Source organism: Neofelis nebulosa, chromosome 17, assembly GCF_028018385.1.
Source record: "Neofelis nebulosa isolate mNeoNeb1 chromosome 17, mNeoNeb1.pri, whole genome shotgun sequence".
Classification (NCBI taxonomy): Eukaryota; Metazoa; Chordata; class Mammalia; order Carnivora; family Felidae; genus Neofelis; species Neofelis nebulosa.
The window spans coordinates 14,037,171-14,062,175 of NC_080798.1; the positions used below are offsets into that span (position 1 = coordinate 14,037,171).

Consider the following 25,005-nt stretch of genomic DNA (forward strand, 5'->3'; position numbering starts at 1 on the left):
GCTTTTCTGAACTTCTTATAAAACAGATAAATAAAAACTGCCAAATATTTTAAAAACTCAAAAAAAGAGATAGTTGAATGTTTAAATAAGATAGTTACAATGTAGTGTGCAGCTTACAGCATATGTGAAAATAATCCGTGTGAAAACAGCAGCCCAGAGCTCCAGAATATTTTATGGGCAGGTTCTTATACGGTATGTGAAGTGACATAATACCACCTGTAGGGCTCTGCACGGTGTCAGCATGGAACCTGCCTGCCATTCTGTGTCTCCCTCTCTCTCTCTCTGCCCCTATCCCACTCATGCTTTCTGTCTCTCAAATAAATAAACTTAAAAACAATTTTTTTAATAAAAATTTTTAAAAATGGGGAAGGGAGGCATTACAGAAAATCATGAGGAAACTTTCGGGGTGATGGTATGTTCATCATCTTGTTTGTGCAGTTTATTGTAGTCAGTTATATCTCAGTAAAGGTGTTAAAAAATACACTTTTCGTATGTAAAAACCAATTCTTGGGGCACCTGGGTGGCTCAGTCCGTTGAGAGTCAGACTCTTGATTTCAGCTCCGTTCATGATCTCATGGGTTTGAGCCCTGAATTGGGCTCTGTGCTGACAGTGCAGAGCCTGCATAGGATTCTACACCCTCCCTTCTCTCTCTCTCCCCCTTGCTGCCCCTCCCCCACGCATGCTCTTCCTCTCTCACAATAGATAAACATTAAACAAACAAAGAAGGGGTGGCTGGGTGGCTCAGTCTGTTGAGCATCTGACTTGGGCTCAAGTCACGGTCTTGCAGTTCGTGAGTTTGAGCCCCGCGTTGGGCTCTGTGCTAACAAACAGCTCAGAGCCTGGAGCCTGCCTCAGATTCTGTATCTCTCTCTCTCTCTCTCTCTCCCTCCCCTCCTCATGCTCTGCCTCTCTCTCTCAAAACTAAATAAATATGAAAAAATATTCTTCTAAACGAACAAAAACCCCAACTCTTCCACAGCTGGCAGCCCCACCTGTGCCCCCTGCAGACTCTGTCCCCGTGTTTCTGTATCTCTGCCTCTCTCTTGCTCTTCTGTTCTCTTGCTGTTTCTTTTGTCCCTTCCCTTCCTCTGCCTCCATCCTTACACTATATTCCTTGTCTATTTCTTGGCCTCTCCCTGTCCTGCCTCTGACTCTCAGCATATCTTTTTTTGTAATCTGGTGTGTATTTCGCACTTACACAACACCTTGATTGGGACCCTGACTTTTCTTCAGAAATACTTAATCTGTGTTTAGATTTCATGAAATTTGTAACTGAAAAACTAGGTTCACATACCCAAGTTCCTCCAAATGTACTTGTAAGTTTTCTAACCACTGAAGTGAGTATCAATTTCTAACTAAAATTAAGTTTCACATTTTCTGCTAGCCATGTTTCGAGTGCTTAACAGTTGCATGTGGCAAGTGGCTACCATATTGAATGATGCAGCTCTAACCTGCCGTTGTGTCTCTCGGTAAAACTGTCCACCTCTCTCTGCCTCACTCTCCCCATTTGTAAAGTGGGGGTGACAACCGTACCTACCTTAAAGGGTAAGGACTGAGTGAGTTAGTCTGTGTAAGGCACTTTATGGCTCTCCTTCAGTGACACCCGGGGCTCGAATGGGGCCATGGCTCAGTGCCAGATACACAGCACAGCAGGGGCCAGGACCTGGGTCAGGAAAGTCCATGGTGGCACCTCTCCCAGATCAGTGAAGTTAAGGCTCCACCCGTGAATTCAAGATATCGGGACTATCAGTCCTTTTCTCCTGGATCAGGAGGGTATGATTCAACCTCTGGGGTCATAGTCCTGCGACCTGCAAAGGGTTGGCCAACATTGTAAGAGAGATGATGTTGCCTCATATTCCCCCACTCCCTTTTGAGGGAGAGAGACAGAGTGAGGTGGAAACCCAGGCCCAGGGCACGACGGGTGCATGTGGCCACATTCATTCATGTCCTGGACAAATCTGGACTGAGCCTGCTGGAGGCCGGGCCTGATGATGGAGACACACATGAGCGCAAGGGACATCAATCAAATTGCACCCAGTCCCTGCATTCCTGGAGCTCAGAATCTAAAGGCAGAAACAGAGACACCAAGACAGAGATAGCAAAGGATAGAGAGATAGTCACACAAGACTGTCTGAGAGGGTCAGAGAAACGTCCTGCAATGCGAAGGCAGAGCCAGAGGTGGGGACAGAAGTGCCAGGCACTGCTCAGAGCAATCAGAGAGCCGGGGATGGGGAGGGAACTGAACGCCACACCCGCCAGGCCTCCGTCTCTGTCTCTCTTTCTCTCTGAGTCTCCCTATTTCTGTGCCTCTCCTTCCTCCTGTCCTCCCATCCTCTCATCAGTGGCTGTCACCAGGGGAAGGGGGTGGAATAGGGGGTTGGAGGTAGACACCAGCCACCTAAAGGTCCCACAGAGACAGGGACTGGGAGACGCACAAACACGCAGGCACACCCAGACTCACGCACGGGGATGGGGGGGGAGGACTTGCGCCCAGATGCACACACATGTAAGCCCTGACACAGGCAAAAACATATACGCAACCTCATGCAGACGCATACACAGAAACACACCAGCACGTTCACGTGAATACAACAGCGCTCTGCATATAAAGTCATACCAGCACAGGCACAGACGCAAGGAGGCGTGGGGCGTACGCAAGCCCGAGCACTTCAAGGCGAACGCGCATGCTCACCCATAGCCGCAAAACAAACACAGCCTGTGAGCACCAGGCACAGGCACTCTTGTGGACTTTGGAATCGCTACCACCTGGTCTCTGACAACATGTACAGGGTTGTGTGAGCCAGAAGAATGGGACTTCCCATACTTGAAAAACATACCACCCTTTTAAGTTCATACTCCTGGACCTGATGAGAGGGGAGGTGGGGAGTGAATGCAGTTACATAACTGGGTGGGGCAGCCAGCTCAGAATAAAAGGCCCAGCTCAATCAAGGCTGAAGTTGGGACAAAGACAGTTGGGCCGGGCCATGGAGCTCAGCGTCGTTCTCCTCCTTGCTGTCCTCACGGGACTCCTGCTTCTGTTGGCCAGGGACCACCCGAAGGCCCATGGCCGCCTCCCGCCAGGCCCCCGTCCTCTGGCCTTCTTGGGGAATATTCTGCAGATGGACAGAAGTGGCTTACTCAAATCCTTCCTGAGGGTGAGATGCCGATGCATGGGCTCTGAGGGTGTCTCCCTGCCCCTGGATCTGGGGATCACTCCCCAGAAGGAGTGAAGGCATCCTTTCAGGCTCGGGTGGGGTGTATGAAGGTGGCGAAGAAGGTGCATGGAGGTGAAGCATGGTAGCTGGTGGTCAGATGGTCAGAGGTGTCCCTGCTCAGTTGAAGTGTGTGGGCACTGGCCCCGGAGTGGGTGGGTGGGTGGGCACGCGGAGGCGTCTGGGCGCAAGCCGTGGTTATAGAATTTCATACTCTTCTGCCACCGCCTATGGAGTCTCTGGGCACCTGCCCGGCCCTGGAAGAGAGAGAAGGGGCAGAGTCACCAATCATAAGTTTCTCCTCTGGCAAGAAAAGAGAGCGGCGATTGGCCCAGGTGGATGCCAGGAGGAGAAGGAAGACGGGAGGAAGCACAAGGTTCTTACCAATAACGGTCACAAATGTGCGGTAATGGCTGACACTGGAGTGTTTACCAGACTCTGTATCACTGCTTTCTACACATGATTTTACATGTGATTATCGATTTATTTATGAATAATGTAATCTACACCGGTGCACCCTCGTGGCAACAGAAGAACTGGGTCACCGACATAACTGCCAGCTTACATACCCCAAGGCCACCACACTCCTGAATCTTGGGTTTGTCATCCCTTTGCTTTTAAGAGATAGAATTTTCCCACAAGTGGAGGGATGGGTATGCACAGGCCCCGAGTGCTTTTTATTTCAGTGCATCGCAAGGGCACCATGCTTTCCTGTAAACTCCTGGACTTGATTTCTTGCTCAGGATTACATGGCTAGGATTTATCTGTATCGCTGTGGGAATTCATCAGGTCTGGCTTACCACACGCCTGCGGGGGAGGTGAGGTGTTATCCTTATCTCACAGGTATGGACCGTGAGGCTCAGCCTGGGGAAGACACTTGTCCTCAGTCACACAGCTGGGACTTCATGGAGGGAAAGCTGGGGTCTGGCACAGAGGTGTCCTCATCTCCAATGCCCTCCTAGGCCAAAGCTACCTAATGATTTGGGGATCACAAATCCTTTGAGAATTTGGTTAAGCTGTGGGCTCTCTCCCCTCCAAATGTCCACAAAGATTTTTACATAAAATTTTGAGAGTTCCAGATCCCTTCAAGTTCTTCCATGGAACTTCCAGGATTCTTTAGGGGGTCCATGATCCTCCATTATTATTGCATCTTTGGAGACAGGAAGGGAGAGAATGGACTAAGGGGTGTCACGATGGGACAGGTTGGAGAAGGTGGCCCCGCTCCTCCTCCATTCCCTAGTATGCTCCCAGATCTTTCTAGAGTCAGACAGATTTGGATTTTGTGTTCCAGAGTCAACTCTTACTCATTGAGTCTCAGTTTCCTCCTCTGTTAAAATGAGATGGTGGTAAGAATGTGTGTCTCATAACATTAATGAGGACTGGGTGGCATACTGCATAGAGAGCCTGGTATATAGTAAGTGCTCATTAAATGGCAGCTCTTTTGATCCATTCATTCAAAGGTCATTTACAGGGCACCTTCTGTGTCCTGGGAACATTCTACGCATTGATGATGTGGCTTTAGACAAGGCATACAAGTTAAGCAAATTAGGAAATACTAGGTAGACAAGAGCTATGATTAAAAGAAAGCCAGGTGCTGGGGCGCCTGGGTGGCGCAGTCGGTTAAGCGTCCGGCTTCAGCCAGGTCACGATCTCGCGGTCCGTGAGTTCGAGCCCCGCGTCAGGCTCTGGGCTGATGGCTCGGAGCCTGGAGCCTGTTTCCGATTCTGTGTCTCCCTCTCTCTCTGCCCCTCCCCCGTTCATGCTCTGTCTCTCTCTGTCCCAAAAATAAATAAAAAACGTTGAAAAAAAAATTTAAAAAAAAAAAATAAAAGAAAGCCAGGTGCTATTTTAGAAAGTGGTGGAGCTACTTTAGATTGAATAGTGGGGGAGAGGCTCAGTCTCGCTGTGTCTGTGAGCAGACACCCTGCAAGATGTAGGAGCAAAGCACCGTAGAGAGGCAGGTGTCAGTGCAAGAACACTGAAGCGAGAGCAAGCTCGGCATGTTTGGGGGAAAACATGGAGGCTGGATCTGAAGGAGGGAAGGGGAGAGGGGGAGGACAGAGGGGTGATGCAGCCACCTCATGCAGGACGATGTGGATCAAGGTGGAGACCTCAGATCTTACCCTCAGCGCAGTGGGGGGCATGGGAGGGTTTGGAGCCAGTTAGGGGTATTAATTAATTTACATTTTCATAGGGAATACTCTGGCTTCAGACTGGGGTGAGGTGGGTGGCCAACTGATCCTACGAGGATGGGAATGGCAGTAGGGAGACCATAAGGAGGCTCTGCAGAGATCAGTGGGAGAGATTTTGCAGTAAACTGAATCTTTTCATGATTTTACGTCAATTTTTAGTGAGGCTTAACATGACCCCTAAAAGTGCACAAGTCGTAAACGTTCAGCTCAATGAATTCTCTCAAGCGGACAGACTCATGTAATTGACATATAGGTAAATAACAACACGTCCTGTCCCCAGAAACCACCCTCCAGTCCCCTTCCAGTCACCACCCTCTCACTATCTTGACTTCCTAGAAATAGAGTTAGGACATATGGCACTTTTGTGTCTGGTTGATTTCACTCAACACTACGCCTGTGAGTTTCATTCAAGTCTTGGCTGTAGCACGGGTTCTTTTTCATTGCTGCATAATTATTCCATGGCATGACTATATCGCCATATATTTATTCTCTATCAGTGTTGCTGAGAATTTTATTTGAAAAACTTCAATGGGCGCCTGGGTGGCTCGGTCCGTTAGGCGTCCGACTTCGGCTCAGGTCATGATCTCGCGGTTTGTAGGTTCAAACCCCGCATCGGGCTCTGTGCCGACCACTCAGAGCCTGGAGTCTGCTTCGGATTCTGTGTCTCCTTCTCTCTCTGCTCCTCCCCTCTTCACGCTCTGTCTCTCTCTCTCAAAAACAAGTAAACATTAAAATTTTTTTAAAAAACCTTCAGCGAATCAGGTTGTTGGTATTTTGGTGAACCTACGTACACATTTTGGTTGGGCGTGCATCTGGGAGTGAAGTTAATGAGTCATTGAATATACATGTGTTTAGCTTCAGTAAATACCACGGAGCAGTTTTGCAAATGCCTGTGCTGATGTTATGTCACAATCATCCCCGAAGCCGTTGTTTTCTCTTCATGTCTACCAAGCGGTTTAGGGTAGTTCCCTGGGGACATTGTCAGGAGGCAGACAGCAGGTTGATGCTGGGTCACAGGAAGGATGACCCTTCAGTTTCAATGCTGGGGAGATTTGGTTCGACTCAAGGGTATAGGCAGAAGTAAGAGATATTTAACCATCTGTACTGCTTAGGGCACCAACCATGCAGACTCTGTCTGGATCATGGGTTAATCCTTTAGTTGCTGGGTCCTGGGAAGGGGAAGGCACCCTGGGGTGGAGGGTCTTGGGGTACTCAGTAGCTAATTGCCAATCTATACATGAGTATGTTTATGGTTTAACAACTGGGATGGCCACATGGGTGCACATTGGCTAACAGTAACCTTGGGCGTGGATATGCTTCACAGCTCCGAGAGAAATACGGGGATGTTTTCACGGTGTACCTGGGGCCAAGGCCTGTGGTCATGCTGTGTGGGATAGAGGCCATACGGGAGGCCCTGGTGGACCAAGCTGAGGCCTTCTCTGGCCGCGGGAGAGTCTCTACCGTAGAACGAATCTTCCAAGGACATGGTAAGGACCTCAAAGGCACCTGGAGGGGAATGATGGAAGATGGAAATTGGGGAGGGTGAGTCTGGGAAGGGGGGATAAGAGGCGCAGAGGGGCCCGGAGTCCCCTTCCAACCCTCTTGGGAATCCATGCCTTCCCTACACCTGCAGGTGTGATCTTTGCCAACGGGGAACGCTGGAAGCTCCTTCGGCGATTCTCTCTGGCCACCATGAAGAACTTTGGGATGGGGAAGCGGAGTATAGAGGAGCGGATTCAGGAGGAGTCTCAGTGTGTGGTAGAGGAACTGCGGAAAACCCAGGGTGAGTCCCCGGGGAATGGGTATGCTGGGTGCGTGGCAACAGAAAGACTGAGATGTATCTGTGGGCAGTGAAAGAGAGGCAGAGATAGAGAATGACCCTGAGAGACCATCCAACAGAGGGACAGACAGAGATGGGTAGGAATGGAACACAGGGAGCCAGAAGAGATATGGGGTGTATAGTGTCAAGAGTAACTCAAGGACATAAACTTGGTTATGTATTAGCACGCTATTTACTTGGGTTCAGGGAAACCAACCCATGGATGACTTGTATCTGCAAGGGCAAAAATAAGACTTACATAAAAGCAGGCAAAGAGAGAAAGGGGAAAACGATAGACACTTTGAAAATGCCAAAGTGGGTTTTTATTCTTCTTGAGTGGACTATTGACAAGCTGTCAGCGAGCAAGATGGGTAGCTGGGGCGTCCTGCCCTCAGGCAGCTGGGATGGGCTGTCAAAGAAGCACTTCTGAGGGGGGCCTGGGTTGCTCGGCCGGTGAAGCATCTGACTCTTGATTTCGGCTCAGGTCATGATCTTACGGTTTGTGAGTTCGAGCCCTGCGTCCGGCTCTGCGCTGACAGCACAGATTCTCTCTCTTTCCCCCTCTCTCTTTGCCTCTCCCCCACTCATTCTCTCTCTTTCTCTCTCAAAATAAATAAATAGACTTAAAAAAAAGAGAGAAGCACTTCTACTTACTTTTGGATTCTCCATATAAGGGTGTTTATGAGACATAAAGATGACAGGGTCCTTTCGTAAGAGATTTTGAGACATAAATGTACAGGCTGGGAGGGAGAGGCAGAGGCAGAGACATAGGGGGTAATAGAGGACTAGGGGCAGCAGACCATGAAGACAGACTCAGATGGAAAAAGAGGGACTCAGATGGAGAGAGATAGGGAAGGGAAAAGAGACACAGATGGAGAGATGAAGACAAAGAGAGAGACTGGAAGAGACCGGGAGAAGCAAAAAGAAACCAAGGCAGACAGAAACCAAGGTAGAGAAAATGAGACTGACAGACAACCTCAGGAAAGGGTGTGCAGGGGAGCAAGAGAAGATGGACAGGTGAGACCCGCAGAGAGAGGCTGATGCCATGACACTTCTGGGTGGGTGCACAGTCCCTGCTTCCCTCCCATCCAGGGAGGTCAGGATGTATACAGACATCGGCTGTCAAGTGCAGAACGATTCCATGGAGACCAAAGAGCCCTGGAGGTGTAGAGAAGAGATGAAGGGAGGGGATGACAGACAAGGGACAGGGAGAGCAGAGCTTTTAAACTTGCACGTGTGATTGACTGAACACCAGCCCTGCACCCATCTGCCCCTGGGACTTAACTACCTGCCCCCAGGGTCAGAGCTGAGGCCTGAGAGGGACCCACCACACAGCCTCCATAGCTTGACGACCCTGCAGACAATAACAGAACGGCACTTTCCCCCCAGGGTTGTGGTGGGAATTTGGTAAAATAATACATGAAGTGCTTAGAACAGGACCTGGCTGGCCCATCATCTGGGCTAGTGAATGTTAGCGGTTCCTGCTCCTGCTTCTTTGTCACCACTGAGCCAGGGAGGGCAGTCACATGGAGATGGGGCAGTGGTCAAGTGCTCCCAAGGCCTTTGTTTGAGTCCGTGTCCCATGACCTGTGCCTCCTCCTCCTAGGAGCCTTCCAGGACCCCACCTTCCTTTTCCACTCCATGACTGCCAACATCATCTGCACCATTGTCTTTGGAACACGCTTTAGCTACAAAGATCCCAAGTTCCTGCGGTTGCTGGACTTGTTCTACCAGACCTTCACGCTCCTCAGCTCCTTCTCCAGCCAGGTCAGGGAGCTGGTGTGGGAGGCTGGTGTGTGAGGTGGATATCTAGGGCACAGGGAAAGGGGTGATCTGCTTTGGTGTCCCAGAAATACAGCTTTGGGCTGGAAGCAGGGCACAGACAGCCGGGAGGGACAGGGACACTGAGCAGTAGAGGGCGGGAGGGACGGGAGACAGGGATGGGGAGCCTAGGATGAGGAGACAGAGATGGAGAGTCAGAGAGTCAGCAAGAGAGACCAAGACATGAGGGTTTGGAAGAGGAGAGAGAAGGACAGGGCGAAAGCGACGAGGAAGAGCAGAGATCAGAGACTCTGAGAGGCAGAGTGGAAGAGACAGAGGGAGAGAATAGGACTCAGACTGTCAGGCTGTCTATTCTTCTGTTCCTGATTCCTCCAAATCTTCACCTCTGTCTTTGACAAATCTCCTCAATTGAAGAAATTCAAGGATAGGTGAAAATAAGGGACCACATTTCTTCATTTTCCCCATTTCCCCGCCCACTTTTGGTCCTTTAAAAAATATCTCCCAGATTATAAAGTAATATGCTCCTCTTTTAAAACAAAATAGCGTGGTTTCTCTTTCTCAACGAATCTGGAAATATCCCAATTGTACATTAAGTTTAAAAAATTAAACTGCAGAACAGTATGCCTCGTTATGGTCGTACCCAGGAGTGCATGTCAGTTTTGTGCATAGGACTGTCCCAAATACAAACTCCCATGACCTCCTGCTAGACAGTCTGATCCAAAAAGCTAGGATGGCGCCCAGAGTGAGTGTTTGCAACAGGTGCAGCAGGTGATTTCACTTTTCTCCTCCCACAGAGACCCACAGAGAGACAAAAGTTTAGCGTGAAATTCACCAGAGAGATATCAATGCTTATCTCTAAAAATTAAGAAAGAATTTTACATTGCACTCTCTGTTTCCACCTTTTTTTTTTTTGCAATTATTTGCAACAGGTAGGTATTACATTAATTCTCAGACAATATGGTAGAAATATGTTCCAAAATAAATAGTCTTAAGCAGGCAGTAGGCTCATCTTGTGTATGCATCACGGTATCAGTGTTTGGTGCAACAAAGGAGACGTGAGGGGTGGAAAGAATCAGAGAGGTCCGAGCCAAACAGATCCACTGGGCGAAATAGGCAATAGAAGCACAGAGAGCCAACCACCTGGCTGACTCAGTCAGTAGACCAGGCGACTCCTGATCTCAGGGTCGTGAGTTCGAGCTCCACACTGGGTGTAGAGATGATTTAAAAGAAAAAAGTAGCTGCAGAGAGACAAGTGAGAAGAGACACACATGGGTAAGGAGAGGCGCCAAGGAGAGAGGTGTGGCAGCAACCAAAACAGGACGGGAGGATGAGGGAGGAAGAGACAGAAGGAGAAAACTGGGAGAACAACAGATCAAAGGAGACTTAGAATCAGTGAGTGAGAGGCAGAGACAGAAACAGAGAGGCAGAGCAAGATGAGATTCTGCCCTACCCAGGCCCCAGGAGGGCTCCCCTCCCTGTGACTCACTGGCTCCACCCCAGGAGGACCTCACAGCCCCTTCTCTGCTGCAGGTGTTCGAGCTTTTCTACAACTTCTTGAAGTACTTTCCAGGTACACACAAGCAAATCTACAAAAACGTGCAGGAAATCATAGCCTTCATAGAGGACGCTGTGGAGAAGCACCGTGAAACCCTGGACCCCAGCACCCCCCGGGACTTCATCGATGCCTACCTGATCCGCATGGACAAAGTGGGGGTTGGGGGAGGGGTACAGGAGGGGGCAGGGAGGGAGGAAAAGATGGCGGCGATGAGAAGAAGGGCGGGGAAAGGGGGAAGGGAGTGGGGAAGAGGGGAGGGAGATTGGGAAAGGGAGGAGAGACTCAGGAACCAACTGAGGGGAAGAGGAAAAAAGGGGAAAGTTGGGAGGAGAGAGGGAGAGAGAGATACAGGGGGTGTGAGACCCAGCAGCAGGGGAGGACGCCCCCAGGCAAGAGCGTGCAGCAAAGCCCCCGCTCCCCTGACACGCCCCCTACCGCTCGGCTTCAGGAGAAGTCCGACCCCAACAGCGAATTCCACCATCGGAACCTCATCTGCACGGTGCTCTCCCTCTTCTTCGCCGGCACGGAGACCACCAGCAGCACGCTCCGCTATGGTTTCCAGCTCATGCTCAAGTACCCTCATGTCACAGGTGGGTGGGGGGAGACAACCGATCGAGGCAGGGGGCGGGGGCTTCTCACCCCTTTGGGAGCTGCAAAAGTGCAGCTGGGATCCTTCCTGAATGAGGGAGGAAGTGTTCACCTCCTATATATACCAGGAGCGCTGCAGGTTTTGAATGAGGCCCTGACTAAGGCAGCCCCGCCGGTGGATATACGAACAATCCGTCGGTGTGTTCTCCCACTGCGTCCTCCCATCATGTAAAGACAGACTCCTCTATCTGCCCACCATCCATCCATTTGTCTATCCTTTTATTTGTTACCTGTATTGATTACCTTATATTCAGATTCTTTCACCTATGATTGATTCAAGGACCTAGGCTTCCATTATTTATTTGGATTAATTAATTCAGTTGTTGATCTTTTGAAACAGGGATTAATGAATGAAGTACTTGTCATTGATTCATTGGCTCGTTTGTCCATGCATGCATCCATCTGCCCTATGAACTAGATTTCATTCCTTAATTCTTCCATCGGTCTTTCAATTCACCCTTCATCCATTTATTATGCATTTAATTCAGTTAATTCATCACTGATTATTTATCTGTCATTCAGTCCCTCCATCTATTTGTTCCTTTTTATACCTATTTTATCTATTTTTATACCTATTTCATCACTTTTTGATACCTGTTATTTCACTAATTTATTTATTTACTTATTGCTCTATAGATCTAGCCATCCATTCATTTATGCAATTGATTTACTGGTTAATCAGGTTCACTTATTTGTCTGAGGGCCATTTATTAATTAATGACCCAATAATTCATATATTGATTGGTAAACAAATACACACATCCATTCACTAATGTTCTTCCATTCATCACTCTTTCCATTCATAAGTCGACTGGCTTATGTATTCATTTATCCAGGTGTTTGTGGGTTAATCTATTCATCTATTTCATGGTTATATTCCTGAGTACCTAGCACAGTGTCTCATCTATAATACACACACAATAAATATTAGGTCATTTTCTACTCTTTTTGTTTTTAAAAATTTCAATGTTTATTTATTTTTGAGAGAGGAGGAGAGGGGAGAGGGTGAATGGGGGAGGAGCTGAGACCAAGGGGACAAAAAATCCAAAGCAGGTTCTGTAATGACCGATGTGGGGCTCCAAGTCATGAACCTTGAGATTAGGACCTGAGCCGAGGTCAGACATTTAACCGCTTAATTGACTGAGCCACCCAGGCTCCTCTCCAGTCTTTTTAGAGGGAGAATTTTGACAAGTTTATAGCCTTGAGTTCTTATGTGAAATTCTGTGCAAAATTGTGGTGTGTGTGTGTGTGTGTGTGTTTACATGTGCCTGTGGTAAGAGGATTCATAACATTCAATAGATTTCAAAGGGTGAGAATTCTTGCTCCCCCCCCCCCCCCACCTCGCCTCCCCCTCCTCCAGGCTGGTTGCTCTGAGGGGTGCCAATGACCTAATCCTTTATTACAGGTTTTTCCTGGCTCATTAGCCCACACAAAGCAGTGTCCCTGCTGAAATGTCTCTTTACAGTGAGGTTTCCTGGTCCCACTCTTCTGTGCAGAGAGAGTCTACAAGGAGATTGACCAGGTGATTGGCCCACACCGCCTTCCATCCCTTGATGATCGAGCCAAAATGCCATACACTGACGCAGTCATCCATGAGATTCAGAGATTCAGTGACCTCCTCCCCACTGGCCTTCCCCACATGGTCACCAAAGACACTCACTTCAGAGGGTACTTCATGCCCAAGGTGAGGCCAGCTGGGCTCCCACATTTTTCCTGTGTGGGCATCCTGGGTTCTCTTAATCTCTGCACTTGACCTGTTTTTGGTTTTATCACTAGGGCCCTCTTGGTTTTTTGTTTGTCTGTTTGTTTGGTTTTGTTTTGTTTTGTTTTTAAGGGTGGGCTGAGGAAAGGAATGGCAGTATCTGTTGACCTTGTGACTCTCCCTCAGGGCACTGAAGTATATCCCCTCCTGCACTCTGCTCTCAATGACCCACATTACTTTGAAAAACCAGATGCCTTCAACCCTGACCACTTTCTGGATGCCAATGGGGCACTGAAGAAGAATGACGCTTTTATCCCCTTCTCCATGGGTAAGCCAGGCCTGCACTCTCTTCCCCAGACACCAGAGTGAAAGGCCACTCTCTCTTTGAGACAGTCCAGGAGAGATCTTGGTTCATTGAGCAGCTACTATATGCCATTTGCTTTACCTTTAACCCACTTCATCTCCCCTGCAGCCCTAGACAGGGCTTAAGAAGACCACATCCCAAAGCCACATCTCGGTAAGCTGGGCCTTGGGAAAGTATTTTAACCTCTCTATGCCTTGGCATAGAGATACACCTTGGTATAAAATAGCTGGTGAGCACTACTCTGAGCTCAGTGCTTTATTGGGGGCTGAAGATGATGCACTGGGCAAGTCACATAGAGACACAGTCTCTGCCCTGGGAAATTTACAGCCAAGCAGGGGAGATGGGCATTTATCATTTGATCACAAAATGGTACCTAATTAAACTAAATTAATGCTTGCAATGTGCTTAGAACTGCTTGGCACAAAGTCGGTGCTCATGGATAATTATCCATGAGCATAATTATCATATTAATGATAATATGATTATTATCATTAATCATAACTGTGATAAATGCTCTGAAAGGGACTTTGGGAACACAAAGAGGAAATACGGACTACTCTTGGTGGTTCGGTGAGGAAAAGCTTTCCTCAAAGCACTGGCTTCTAAGCTAAGACCTCAGGGGTGAATATCAGTCAGCCACTAGGAAGAGTGTTCCAGGCAGAGGGAACAGCAAGTCAAAGCCTGAAGGTGGAGACAGGATGGCGTATTTGAGAAACGAGACAAACCCAGGGAGCTTGGAGTGTGGATTCTAAAAGGGGAGAAGGAAGATCTCAGCTGGAGGGCCTTGGAAGCTGGGGGGAGTTTGGGTTTATCTTGCTGGTACTGGGAGCCAGGAGTGGGTCTTGACATGCTCTGACCTGTCTCTTTCCCCGTTCTGCACTATGTGGCCCCGTCTTGAGAAAACCCCAGTGCCCAGAATCCTCATCCTTTGGGAGAAAGGAGGACCCCCGAACCAAGGCCCTAGTCTTGAGTTCCATCAGTGACCTCAGTGACCCAGATCCCCTGGCTCTGCCCAGTGCTATGGCTTCCCTCATTTCATCTTAAGTGAGAGTTGGGGGGCTTGTGGGATGGTGGGGTGGGGCCCATGATCCCATTCACTAGTCCTGTTCTAAGGTTAGAGAGAGGCAGAGATGTAGAGAGGGAAGGAGAGAGAGAGAGACAAAGAAAGAATGAGTGAGAAAAATGGAGAGAAGGACAAAGACAGACACAGAGAGAGATAATGACAGGGGACAAGTGACAGAGACTGAGTGCACAATGAGACAATACAGTGAGGAAGGGGAAACAAGAGAGAAAAGGAGACAGAGAGAGAGGGGGAGGGAGAGAGTTTCAGATGGAATCAGATCCAAATGGACAGAGACAGGGAGCTTAAGGTTGAAGAAAGTGGGCAAAAGAGGAAGGAGACAGAGGAGCAATGTCTGATGGGAGGTCAATCAGAGCAAAAGACTGATGCAAGATTGCCATGAGTGGAAAGAACGACAAACCAAGCCGAAAGATGTTAGAGCCAACGGGATAGTGAAGGGTGTCCCAGTGGACAGTCCCAGGGATTGGGATTGGAAGAGAGGATGGGAGGGAGACAGTAGGAGTCAGGCTGTTCTGGAAAGAACTGGGTCACAGAACCAGTCACAGGAGAACCAGTCTAGAGCCCTGCCTGCTCTGAGTATCTCTAAGTCCATGTTACCTAACTTGTGATGTGCCAAAAAGATACAGACATTTCCCCCAGAGATGTCCACGTAGGCATAATGTCTGACACCTTGACTGGTCTAGGAAATATCTGAATGGCCTTGCCATGGTGGTCAGCTTGCAGATCAAGAGCCATTGAGGTGGGGTGCCTGGGTGGCTCGGTCAGTTCAGTGTGGGGCCTTAGCTCAGGTCATGATCCATCCTTGGTGAGTTTGAGCCCTGTGTCAGGCTCTGTGCTCAGAGCCGAGAGCCTGCTTCAGATTCTGTCTCCCTCTCTCTCTGCCCCACCCCCCTGCTCCCACTCTGTGTATTTGAGAGAGCTCTCTCAAAAATAAGTAAACATTAAAAAAGAAAGAGCCACTGAGGTAAAGGAGGCTTTCGGTGCCTCTTCCTGGGGTTCCTCCTCCCTTTGTGCTTATTTCTCTTCAAGCCCATGCTTCATAACCTACTGGAGGCTCTCACACCTCTGACCCATTCACACTTCTTTTTATTCATTTATTTATTTTAATAGCACGTGAGCATGGGCTCCTGAGCAGGGTAGGGGCCGAGAGAGAGAGGGAGAGAGAAAATCCAAAGCAGGCTCCGTACTATTCACGCAGAGATCAAGACCTGGGAGCCAAAATCAAGAGTCAGAGACTTAACCAACGGAGCCACCCAGGTGCCCCGCCCCATTCACAATTTTAAGTGTAGTTTGGTTTTCCCCCCAAACCTTTGAAGCCCATGGCTCTCGGACTGAGATAAAATGACAACCCAGATATAGACAAACACACACAGTGCCAGATACACCCTCCTGCTCCCAACCGCACGCACTCCCCCCATGCGCTCCCTGCCCCTCAATCCTCCTCACACTCTCCCCCCACATACACACCCACACTCCCCCCCCACACTCCCCTCCATACTCTCCCCACATGTTCCCCACACAACTCCCCTCTACATTCCCTCCACACACTCCTCCCACACACCCCCACACATACCTCCCGCCCCTCCCTTTCCTCATTACCCACTCCCCCCAACACACTGCCCACCCCCACCCCTCCCCACACCCCCACACTCCCCACACAATTGCCGTCCACACTTCCCACACAACTCCTCTTCACACTACCTCTCATTCCCCCCCACACAGTCTCCCCCACATACTCCCCTCCCATTCCCCCCTACCCACCCCTCCCCACACCCCTGCCCAGCTCTCACCCCTCACACTCCCCACACAATTGCCCTCCACACTCCCCACACAACTCCTCTTCACACTCCCCCCTCCCCCCACATACACTCCCCACACAACTCCCCTCTACATTCCCACCACACACTCCTCCCACACACCCCCACACACACCGCCCACCCCTCCCTTTCCTCCTTACACACTCCCCCCAACACACTGCCCACCCCCACCCCTCCTCACGCCCTGGCCCTCCCCCACTCCCCACACACCTCCTCTTCACACTGACCCCCATACTCCCCGCACACTCTCCCCCCCCCCATATTCCCCTCCCATTCCCCCCTACCCACTCCGGGCCAACACACTCTCTGCCCCCACCCCTCCCCACACCCCTGCCCAGCTCTCACACCACACGCTCCCCACACAACTGCCCTCCACATTCCCCCCACTTCCTCCACACACACACCCACACTCCCCCCCACACACCCCCTACACTCCCTCCCACACAAACTGCCCACCACACATACATTCCCCACCACAGGCACACACACTCCCCACCAGACACACACTCCCCCCCCACCCCACACACACTTCTTACCACACACACCCAGAAACAAACACAAACAATATCTACACCTATAGTATCCTTAGTACAGGCCAGGTGCTGGTCTGAGAATTTTTACAAATATTAATTTCTTTACCTTCATAATAGTCCTTTGAAATAAGTAACATCCTCCTCATATTAGAGATGAAGGACATTAAAAATGTTGTCAGAAATGTGCACACACCTGCACATGTGGAGGCAGACGCACACACACACACACACACACACATCTAACCTGAAGTGAGTGTTTGTTCTCCAAGTGGCCACTGAAGCCTCTGGAAATCTCACAGAAGCTACAAACTCTCCTGGAGAAACGTGCAAGGCACCTCCACCCAAACGTTAGCCCCTGGTTTCAGAGGGCTCGGGACCCCCTAAAACACCACCCTGGATTGCAGGTTGAAGGCCAGTCCCATACAAATCTGTTGGCGATGGACACAGAAGTCTGGGCTTTGGGATGTGACCGGGCAAGGGATGTGCATCGGCTCTGTGCCCACACTGGTGATCTTCTGTGTTCACAGGGAAGCGCATTTGTCTTGGTGAAGGCATCGCCCACATGGAATTATTCCTCTTCTTCACCACCATCCTCCAGAACTTCTCTGTGGCCAGCCCTGTGGCCCCCGAGGACATCGACCTCACACCCCAGGAGAGTGGCATAGGAAGAGTGCCCCCAGTATACCAGATCAGCTTTCGGTCCCGCAGAGGGGACTGAGAGAAGGGCCTCAAAGGATCCCAGGATCAGGAAGTATTCCCAGCTCTGCAGAAGCCAGTTCCTTGACTGGCCCTGGGTCTTCCTGCTGCTGAGAGACCCACCACAAGCCAGTGTCTTCCCCCTCCTCGGTTGCTGCCTCTGTGGGAGAGTCCTTTCTGCAGCCTCATCTCAGTCCATCACTCTGCAGCTCTTGCATAGACTCATGGAAGTGTTTTCCTTTCCTTTGTTAACAGAGTTCCCAGTGTGGTGTATATATAGAAGCTGGGGGCTAAGACGGGAGACTTGACTCAGATGCTCTTTGCATTTGTGCCTCCCAGGCCACAGCTTCCCCCAGGGACTTCTCCCTTCCTCAGAACAACCACAGTCTCCATTTAGCAACTGTTTGCGCTCCATGATCTGTGCATACGTGACCTCCCTGGAATCCTCCTTCCAGTAGTCCCATGGGGCGGATACAATGATCATGCCCATTTTACACATGAGTAAACAAAGGCTAGACAATGGCATCAGTTGTCTGAAGTCCTATCATATGGCTCGCAGTGGGGGAGCAAGATTCACACTCTCTCCCTGGCTCTCCACCTCAAATTCTTCACCTAGTCATACCCCCCCTCCAATACATTTTAAAATTACTGTGAAATTCATATAACATAAAACTAAGTGTTTTCACTTTTTAAAAATTTACTTAGAGAGAGAGGGAGGGAGAGAGAGAGAGAGAGAGAGAGAATGCAAGTGGGGGAGGAGCAGAGAGAGGGGGAGACAGAACCTGAAGGGGGCTGGAACTCACAGACCGCGAGGTCATGCATGACCTGAGTGAAAGTCAGGCGCTTAACCAACTGAGCCACCCAGGCACTCCAGAACTAAGTGTTTTAAAGTGCATGATTTGGTGGCATTGGCTCATTCACAATGTCGTGTAACCACCGCCACTTTCTAGCTCCAAACATTTTCATCACCCAGGAAGAAAACTCCGTACCCACTAGCAGTCACTCCCCATTCCCCCTCCCCCTCAGCTCCTGGCAACCACCAGTCTGCTTTTGGTCTTTATGTATTTGCCTATTCCGTGTGATTCATGCAAATGGAATCATACAATACGTGCTCTTTTGTGTCCGGCTTCTTTCACTCGGCACAATATTTTGGGGTTCATCCACATTATAGACCATTGCTTGTACACCGCCATCCCCATTCTTACTGAATTTCCCTACTTCCGTCCCTCTATGCAAGGGCCTCCTCAGCCCCTTCAGCTGCATGATTCTCCCTGGTGCCTTGGATTCCCTGGTATTCCCCTTCAAATCCCCTGAGACTGAAACAAACATCCAAATCCTGACATCCCCTGGGAAGATGGTGATCCATGCCATCTTACATGAGACCCACTTATTGTCAGGTCACTAGGGATCCTTCTAGAAGATGAGAACTTCTTCGCCTCACAACCAGGCCCAAGAAGGCAAATATTTGCTAAGGAATGAATGAATGAATGAATGAATGGTTCAATCAGTCAGCCTCAAACCCGCCCAACATGGAGCTAGGCTTCCCCCATCAGACCTTATCTTTTTCTTCATTTCTCATTCTCTTCTGAGGCCCATAGCAAATCCTTCTTTCCAGCGATCTCAGGATGCCTCAGTTCGGTCTTCTAGCGATTTCCAATCCCTCATGATGCAATGCCACCCTCTAAGAAAATCAGCCAAGAGCCACCCTTGCAGTAGACCATCCTACACCAGGCTCTGCCAGCTGGCACCACCGCCCTTCCCTCAAGAAGGTACCCCAGGTTCAAGGGCATTGCCTGCTAAGATACCTCCGGCCAGCCAGGGGCCAATGGGAAGCCAGTTTGGGGATCCAATAGAGAGGCTAAACTTCCTGGCCTCTGCAGCACCTGCCATCTTTGGGTTCCCTGATGCCACTGGGGAGTTACCAAGAGCTGTGCTAAAGTAGATTTTTGGCACATCCGCCCCGACGATCACAGAAAAGAGAAGGTGACACACAACAGAGCAGCCTACCTTTTAAGAGGGACAGCATGATGGAAGGAAGACATAGGCGGGACCATGGCAGTCACAGCCCCTTGCTGCTCTGGGGTCACCCGGCTTCTTGGAGTCAAGTCCCTCTGGGACTGTGGCCTCTGCCCTTCCTGGGGAACTTTTTGCAAATAGACCACAAGGGCTTTCTCAAGTCCTTCCAGGCAGTGAGATGGGATGGGGAAAGCTGGTGGAAAGCTATCATCTCTCTATCTTATACTTTTTCTGGATCATTTGTGATCAATTACACACAACATGGCCCTTTACTCCTAAATCCTTCAGTATGTATTTCCTAGGAACAGACATGTTCTCTGATACAGCTGCCATAGTGATAAACTTGAGTGAAGTTAACATTGGTACAATACTTTCATCTCTCCCGTTTGTATTCCAGTTTTGTCATTTTGAGAAGCAATTTGACAACTTTGAAAAGAAATGGCAGAGTATTTTCATGGTCGGAGTGATTCCACACTCCAGAGACATCACCATAGTTAAAGGCACAGGCTCTGGAGCCAGACCTCAGAGGTTTGGTCCAGCCTCTGCACCCCATCAGCAAAGTGACCTTGGTGAGGTTATGTAACCTCTTGATGCCTCAGTTTGCCCAACAGTAAAAATGGGGATATTTCTAGCGATACGTAAGTGAAAATATCGATAACAGTGTTTGGGTTTTGCTTCAAAAGAATCCTGATTTTTGGGGGGTGTGGAAGGAGATGGTCGAGAGCATAGATGAAACAAGATTAGCCATGAGTTGATTATTGCTGAAACCAGATGATGGATATATATTTTTTTAATGATTTTTAAAAATTTTTGTTTAACATTTATTTATTTTTGAGACAGAGAGAGAGAGAGCATGAATAGGGGAGGGTCAGAGAAAGAGGGAGACACAGAATCTGAAACAGGCTCCAGGCTCTGAGCTGTCAGCACAGAGCCCGACGCGGGGCTTGAACCCACGGACCGCGAGATCATGACCTGAGCAGAAGTCGGACGCTTAACCGACTGAGCCACCCAGACGCCCCAGATGATGGATATATTATATGTCTATCTTTGTATATGCTTGAAATCTCCCATAGTACAATTTTTTTCAAAGAAAGAAAAGTAAAATAAACGTGGGGAGGGGTGGAGATTAATTATCACCCACCTACCTTTAAAGGTAATTAATAATTGGGGTTAGGAAGAGGGATGAAACAAGTTACTTTAAATTAAATCTAAATTAAGCACTGCCTGGAGCATGGTAAATGTTGTTAACTATTAGTTTTTATTTGTTACCACCAGGTGGCGCTGTCTCCCAGCTGCATAGGGAGCGGGGCTTGGGAGCCCATGATTAGTAGCCTTGTGTTTGAGGGATGCTTGGCTGGCCCCTACAGTAGACTCTTTAGGGAGTCGTGAGTTCAAGCCCCATGTTGGGAGTGAGGATTACTTAAACACACACACACACACACACACACACACACACACCACACAGGTTACACAGTTTCATTAAAAATAATTAGCCCTGGGGCGCCTGGGTGGCTCAGTTCAACTTCCAAGTCCAACTTTGGCTCAGATCATGATCCCACGGTTGGTGAGTTTGAGCCCCGCGTTGGGCTCTGTGCTAACAGCTCAGAGCCTGGAGCTTGCTTCAGATTCTGTGTCTTCCTCTGTCTCTGCCTCTCCCATGCTCATGCTCTCTCTCTGTCTCAAAAATAAATAAACATTAAAAAAAAAATTAGCTCTGAGTTTGAATTCTGCTTTGCTGCTTCCTAGCTGAGATCTTGAACGTTTACTATCTCTGAGTCTTTACTAGTTTATAAAATGGGGGTAATCATATTATCAACTTCTGAGTTGTTAGGATGTAAAGTGCCTGATGACGTATTGGAGTATACTTTTCTGAGCATCTGTTTCTGGGGCTGGATCCGTCTCTGGGCACAGTGTTCCTCCTTTCCCCTATGGGGAGAGGCTACAAACAAATGGTGGTGAGAACTTTCTCTCCTAGGCCCCGCAGTATCCATTCCTATTGCAGGTCAGTCCTCCAACCATGAGATGGCGTCATTTCCCAGAAGACTGGAACTTTTAGAAATCCAGTGTTGAGAAGTGCTTAAGATTTGAGATTCTGAATCAGAGTTAGAATGCCCATCCCATCACCTGTAATCTACCTGACCTTACTAGTCTGCCCTTCAGTTCCCTCCTTTATAAAGTGAATTATCTCGGGGCACCTGGGTGACTCAGTCCATTAAGCATCTGACTTAAGCTCAGGTCATGATCTCATGGTTTGTAAGTTCGAGCCCCACATCTGGCTCTCTGCTGTCAGTGTAGAGCTCACTTGTAATCCTCTGGACCCCTGTTCTTCTGCCTCTCCCCTACTAGCAGTAGCTGTCTTCTTTCAAAAATAAATAAAAACAGGGGTGCTTGGGTGGCTCAGTCGGTTAAGCACCCAACTTTGGATCTGGTTATGATCTCACAGTTCATGAATCTGAGCCCCGTCTCTGGCTCTGTGCTGACAGCACGAGGCCTGCTTCAGATTCTCTGCCTCCCTCCCTCCCTCTCTCTCTGCCCCTCCCCACCACCTCAAAAATAAATAAACATTTCAAAAGTTAAAAAAAAAAGATTAAAGGGGCTTGGATCCCAGATTGACCACATGGAGGGGAACCACTTGCCATCTTGGACAACCCAACTTCAAAGGGATCACAAAGGAGAGAAAGAAACTTCTGTTTTATTTAAGTCACTGTATCTTGGGCTCTGTTGGTTTCAGCAACTTGGGCCTTGACGTTAGTTAATACAGACATTCTCCACGCCTTCTGCTTGGAGATTCTCTGATGGGTACCCTTGATCCCACCAGCCATTGATGACTTTTGCAACATTTGTCAGCAAGTCCAGCTCTGTTGACTCCCCTCAGGGACCCAGAGCTCCAATGACCATTGCTGTAGAGGCAGACTCTCCAAGGTGGGGCTTAAATAATCAATAGCTGTGCAGTTATGCAGGTTGTCCACCGTGCAGGGAGGGAAAGGTCACCGCAAGCTGCTCACACTTCACTTGCCAAGTCACACATCTTGTGCAGAGCTGCATCCAACCACAGGAAGACATTTTTTTTTTTTAATTTTAAACTGTTTATTTTTGAGAGAGGGAGAGAGACAATGTGAGTGGGGAAGGGGCAGAGAGAAAGGAAGACACAGAATCTAAAGCAGGCCCAGGCTCTGAGCTGTCAGCACAGAGCCCGACACGGGGCTCGAAATCATGAACCGTGAGATCATGACCTGAGCTGAAGGCCGATGCTTAACCAGCTGAGCCACCCAGATGCCCCAAGACACTTTTTTATTTTTCAAAAAACGGTACTCATCTAGAGTAGCATTCTGATGAATGGATCTGCCGGATGAGATACTTTTTTTTTTCTTTCCTTCTAATTTATCCATCTGGAGGGAGCTGTTTTCTAATTAACACAAGGGCACCTGACTGAGCCTAAGTTCAGATTCAAGAAGCAGGACTTGTCAAGATTCCTGGCGTGACAGGCAACCTCCATGGAACTCCCAAGAAATTGAAACATCTCCCAGAAGTTAAAACAGTACAACCTTGGAAGGGAAATCCTCCTCTCAACCCCCTTCAGGTTGGACCTGGAGGTCAAGATGGAGAATTAAGTGTCAGAGAAGAGGATTAAAGGCAGCCATGTTGGATGTCAAAGGCAGTCACTGCACTGCCAAGATGTTGACCGTTAGAATGCCAACTTTCTGCTTCCAGTAGCTGAATTATTACGGAACGGCAGTCAGTCTCTTGTGGGCAGTCTTTCCACACCTGCTCAGTTGCATAACAACACGCCTTGGGCCCGGAACAATTCCTAATCAAGAGGTAAGGAGCGCTCGCAGCTTGTGCTGGGCTTACTGCCTTGTGAGGAAATATTTTTCCCTGTGTCAAACTTAATGAGTACTCCCTTGTTCTTTTTTTCTTAAGATTATTTTTATTTATTTAGAGAGAGAGAGCTAGAGAGGAAGCAGGGGAGGGGCAGAGAGAGAGGGAGAGAGAGAATCTCAAACAGGCTGTGTGCTGTCAGTGCAGAGCCAGAGGCAGGACTCAAACCCATGAACGGGGAGATCGTGACCTGAACCCAAATGAAGAGTCAGACGCTTAACTGACTGAGCCACCCAGGTGCCCCAGTACTCCCTTGTTCTACTTAAGTGCATGTGTCAATGGCCCTCAGACAAGTCCCTAGCTTTCTGGATTTCAGACCCCCTAGGGGAGGGGTCCGGGTCTTTCGAGCGCAGCATAAAGTGGGGTGTGTGCATTTAGATGGCCAGTGTTGGCCGTGGAGTAGATCTTCCAGTCATGGGGGCCTGGATCTTGTGCACTCGATCTCTTCCCTTGCTGTAAGTAAAGGCTGTATCACTTGAGCCTGGTGTGTGTGTTGTCTGTTTCAGTGACCTTGAATTATGCAGCCGTTTTTCCCCTGGGTGGCATGAACTGCCTCTAACCTTCGCTGTACAGCCTGGTCACCTAGTGAACAGTGAAAGAAGAATCTTGGACCAGGGGCACCTGGGTGGCTCAGTTGGTTGAGCGTCTGACTCTTGGTTTCATCTCAGGTCATGATCTCATGGTTCCTGGGATCAGGCCAGGCGTTGGGGTGTGTGCTGGCAGCACAGAGCCTGCTTAGGACTCTCTATCTCCCTCTCTCTCTGCCCCTCCCCTGCTCACTTATGCTCTCTCTCTCTCTCTCTCCAGATAAATACACATAAAAGAATAAAAATCTTGGATCAACAGTGCATTTAACAATAAGGATATTTAATTCCCTTACAAAGCAAAGTCTGGAGGTAAGCAGTGCCAGAACTGATTTGGTAACTCACAAGGTAATAAAAAACTGTTCATTCGCTCGCTCCATTGTCCTCTTTGCTGACTTTTAGTCCTTGCCCAGCTGTCTCCAAAGTCAAGCAGCGAGCAGCCTGCACCTTAAGAGGACTTTCTTCACATCCTACTCCCTTTTTATTAAAGGGGAAGAATCTTTTTTTTTTTTTTTGGAACAACATAGCATGAATTCCCCCTTATGTCTTTTTGACTAAAACTTTGACACATGAATACCCATAGCTGCAAGGAATGCTGGGGAAATGAGTATTTCCAAGCTTTTTTGTGGGACCCAAACTTTGCAGTCCAAAAAAAGAGCATGGGAATGTCTGTGGTGTAGACAGTCAACAGGCTGTACCGCAGGGGTACAGTGCATGGTTTCAGTGGGCTGAAAGGTTTTGGACATCTGACTGACACCTTGCCACAGTGTGCACCTCACACCCTGCTCAGAGTTCCTTTGTTAGACCTTGGCTCAGGGATTAGCCTTTTTATGGGGACGGAGGGTAAATGAAATTTTTGGTCGTGTATGGGAGAGTTGCTGTTGTGTTGAACAGGGACATTTTTTAAAAGTTTATTTGTGAGAGGGAGTGGAGAGGCAAGGGAGAAAGCGAGTGAGAATCCCAAGCAGGCTCCACACTGTCAGCACAGAGCCCGACTCAGGGCTTGAACCCGTGAACTGTGAGATCATGACCTGAACTGAAATCAAGAGTCAGACGCTTAAGTGACTGAGCCACTCAGGTGCCCCCAAGTGGGGCTGCTTTTGGGCTGCATGTAGGAGCAAGTG

General features: G+C 49.0%; 1 protein-coding gene across 2 annotated transcripts; it reads left to right on the plus strand.

Moving 5' to 3' along the window:
* Positions 1–2,889: 2,889 nt before the first annotated feature.
* On the plus strand, positions 2,890–18,514 carry LOC131500392 (cytochrome P450 2B11-like). 2 transcript variants are annotated; one of them, XM_058709557.1, is made up of 9 exons: positions 2,890–3,156; positions 6,730–6,892; positions 7,039–7,188; positions 8,831–8,991; positions 10,537–10,719; positions 11,010–11,151; positions 12,706–12,893; positions 13,098–13,239; positions 17,234–18,514. In XM_058709557.1, exons 1-9 carry the CDS (start codon positions 2,986–2,988, stop codon positions 17,422–17,424), a joined length of 1,491 nt encoding a protein of 496 aa, XP_058565540.1. In that variant the 5' UTR covers positions 2,890–2,985; the 3' UTR covers positions 17,425–18,514. The 2 variants fall into 2 exon arrangements, with proteins under 2 accessions (XP_058565540.1, XP_058565541.1); XM_058709558.1 differs by having other exon boundaries at positions 2,897–3,156; positions 10,537–10,713.
* The last annotated feature ends 6,491 nt before the right edge of the window (positions 18,515–25,005 follow it).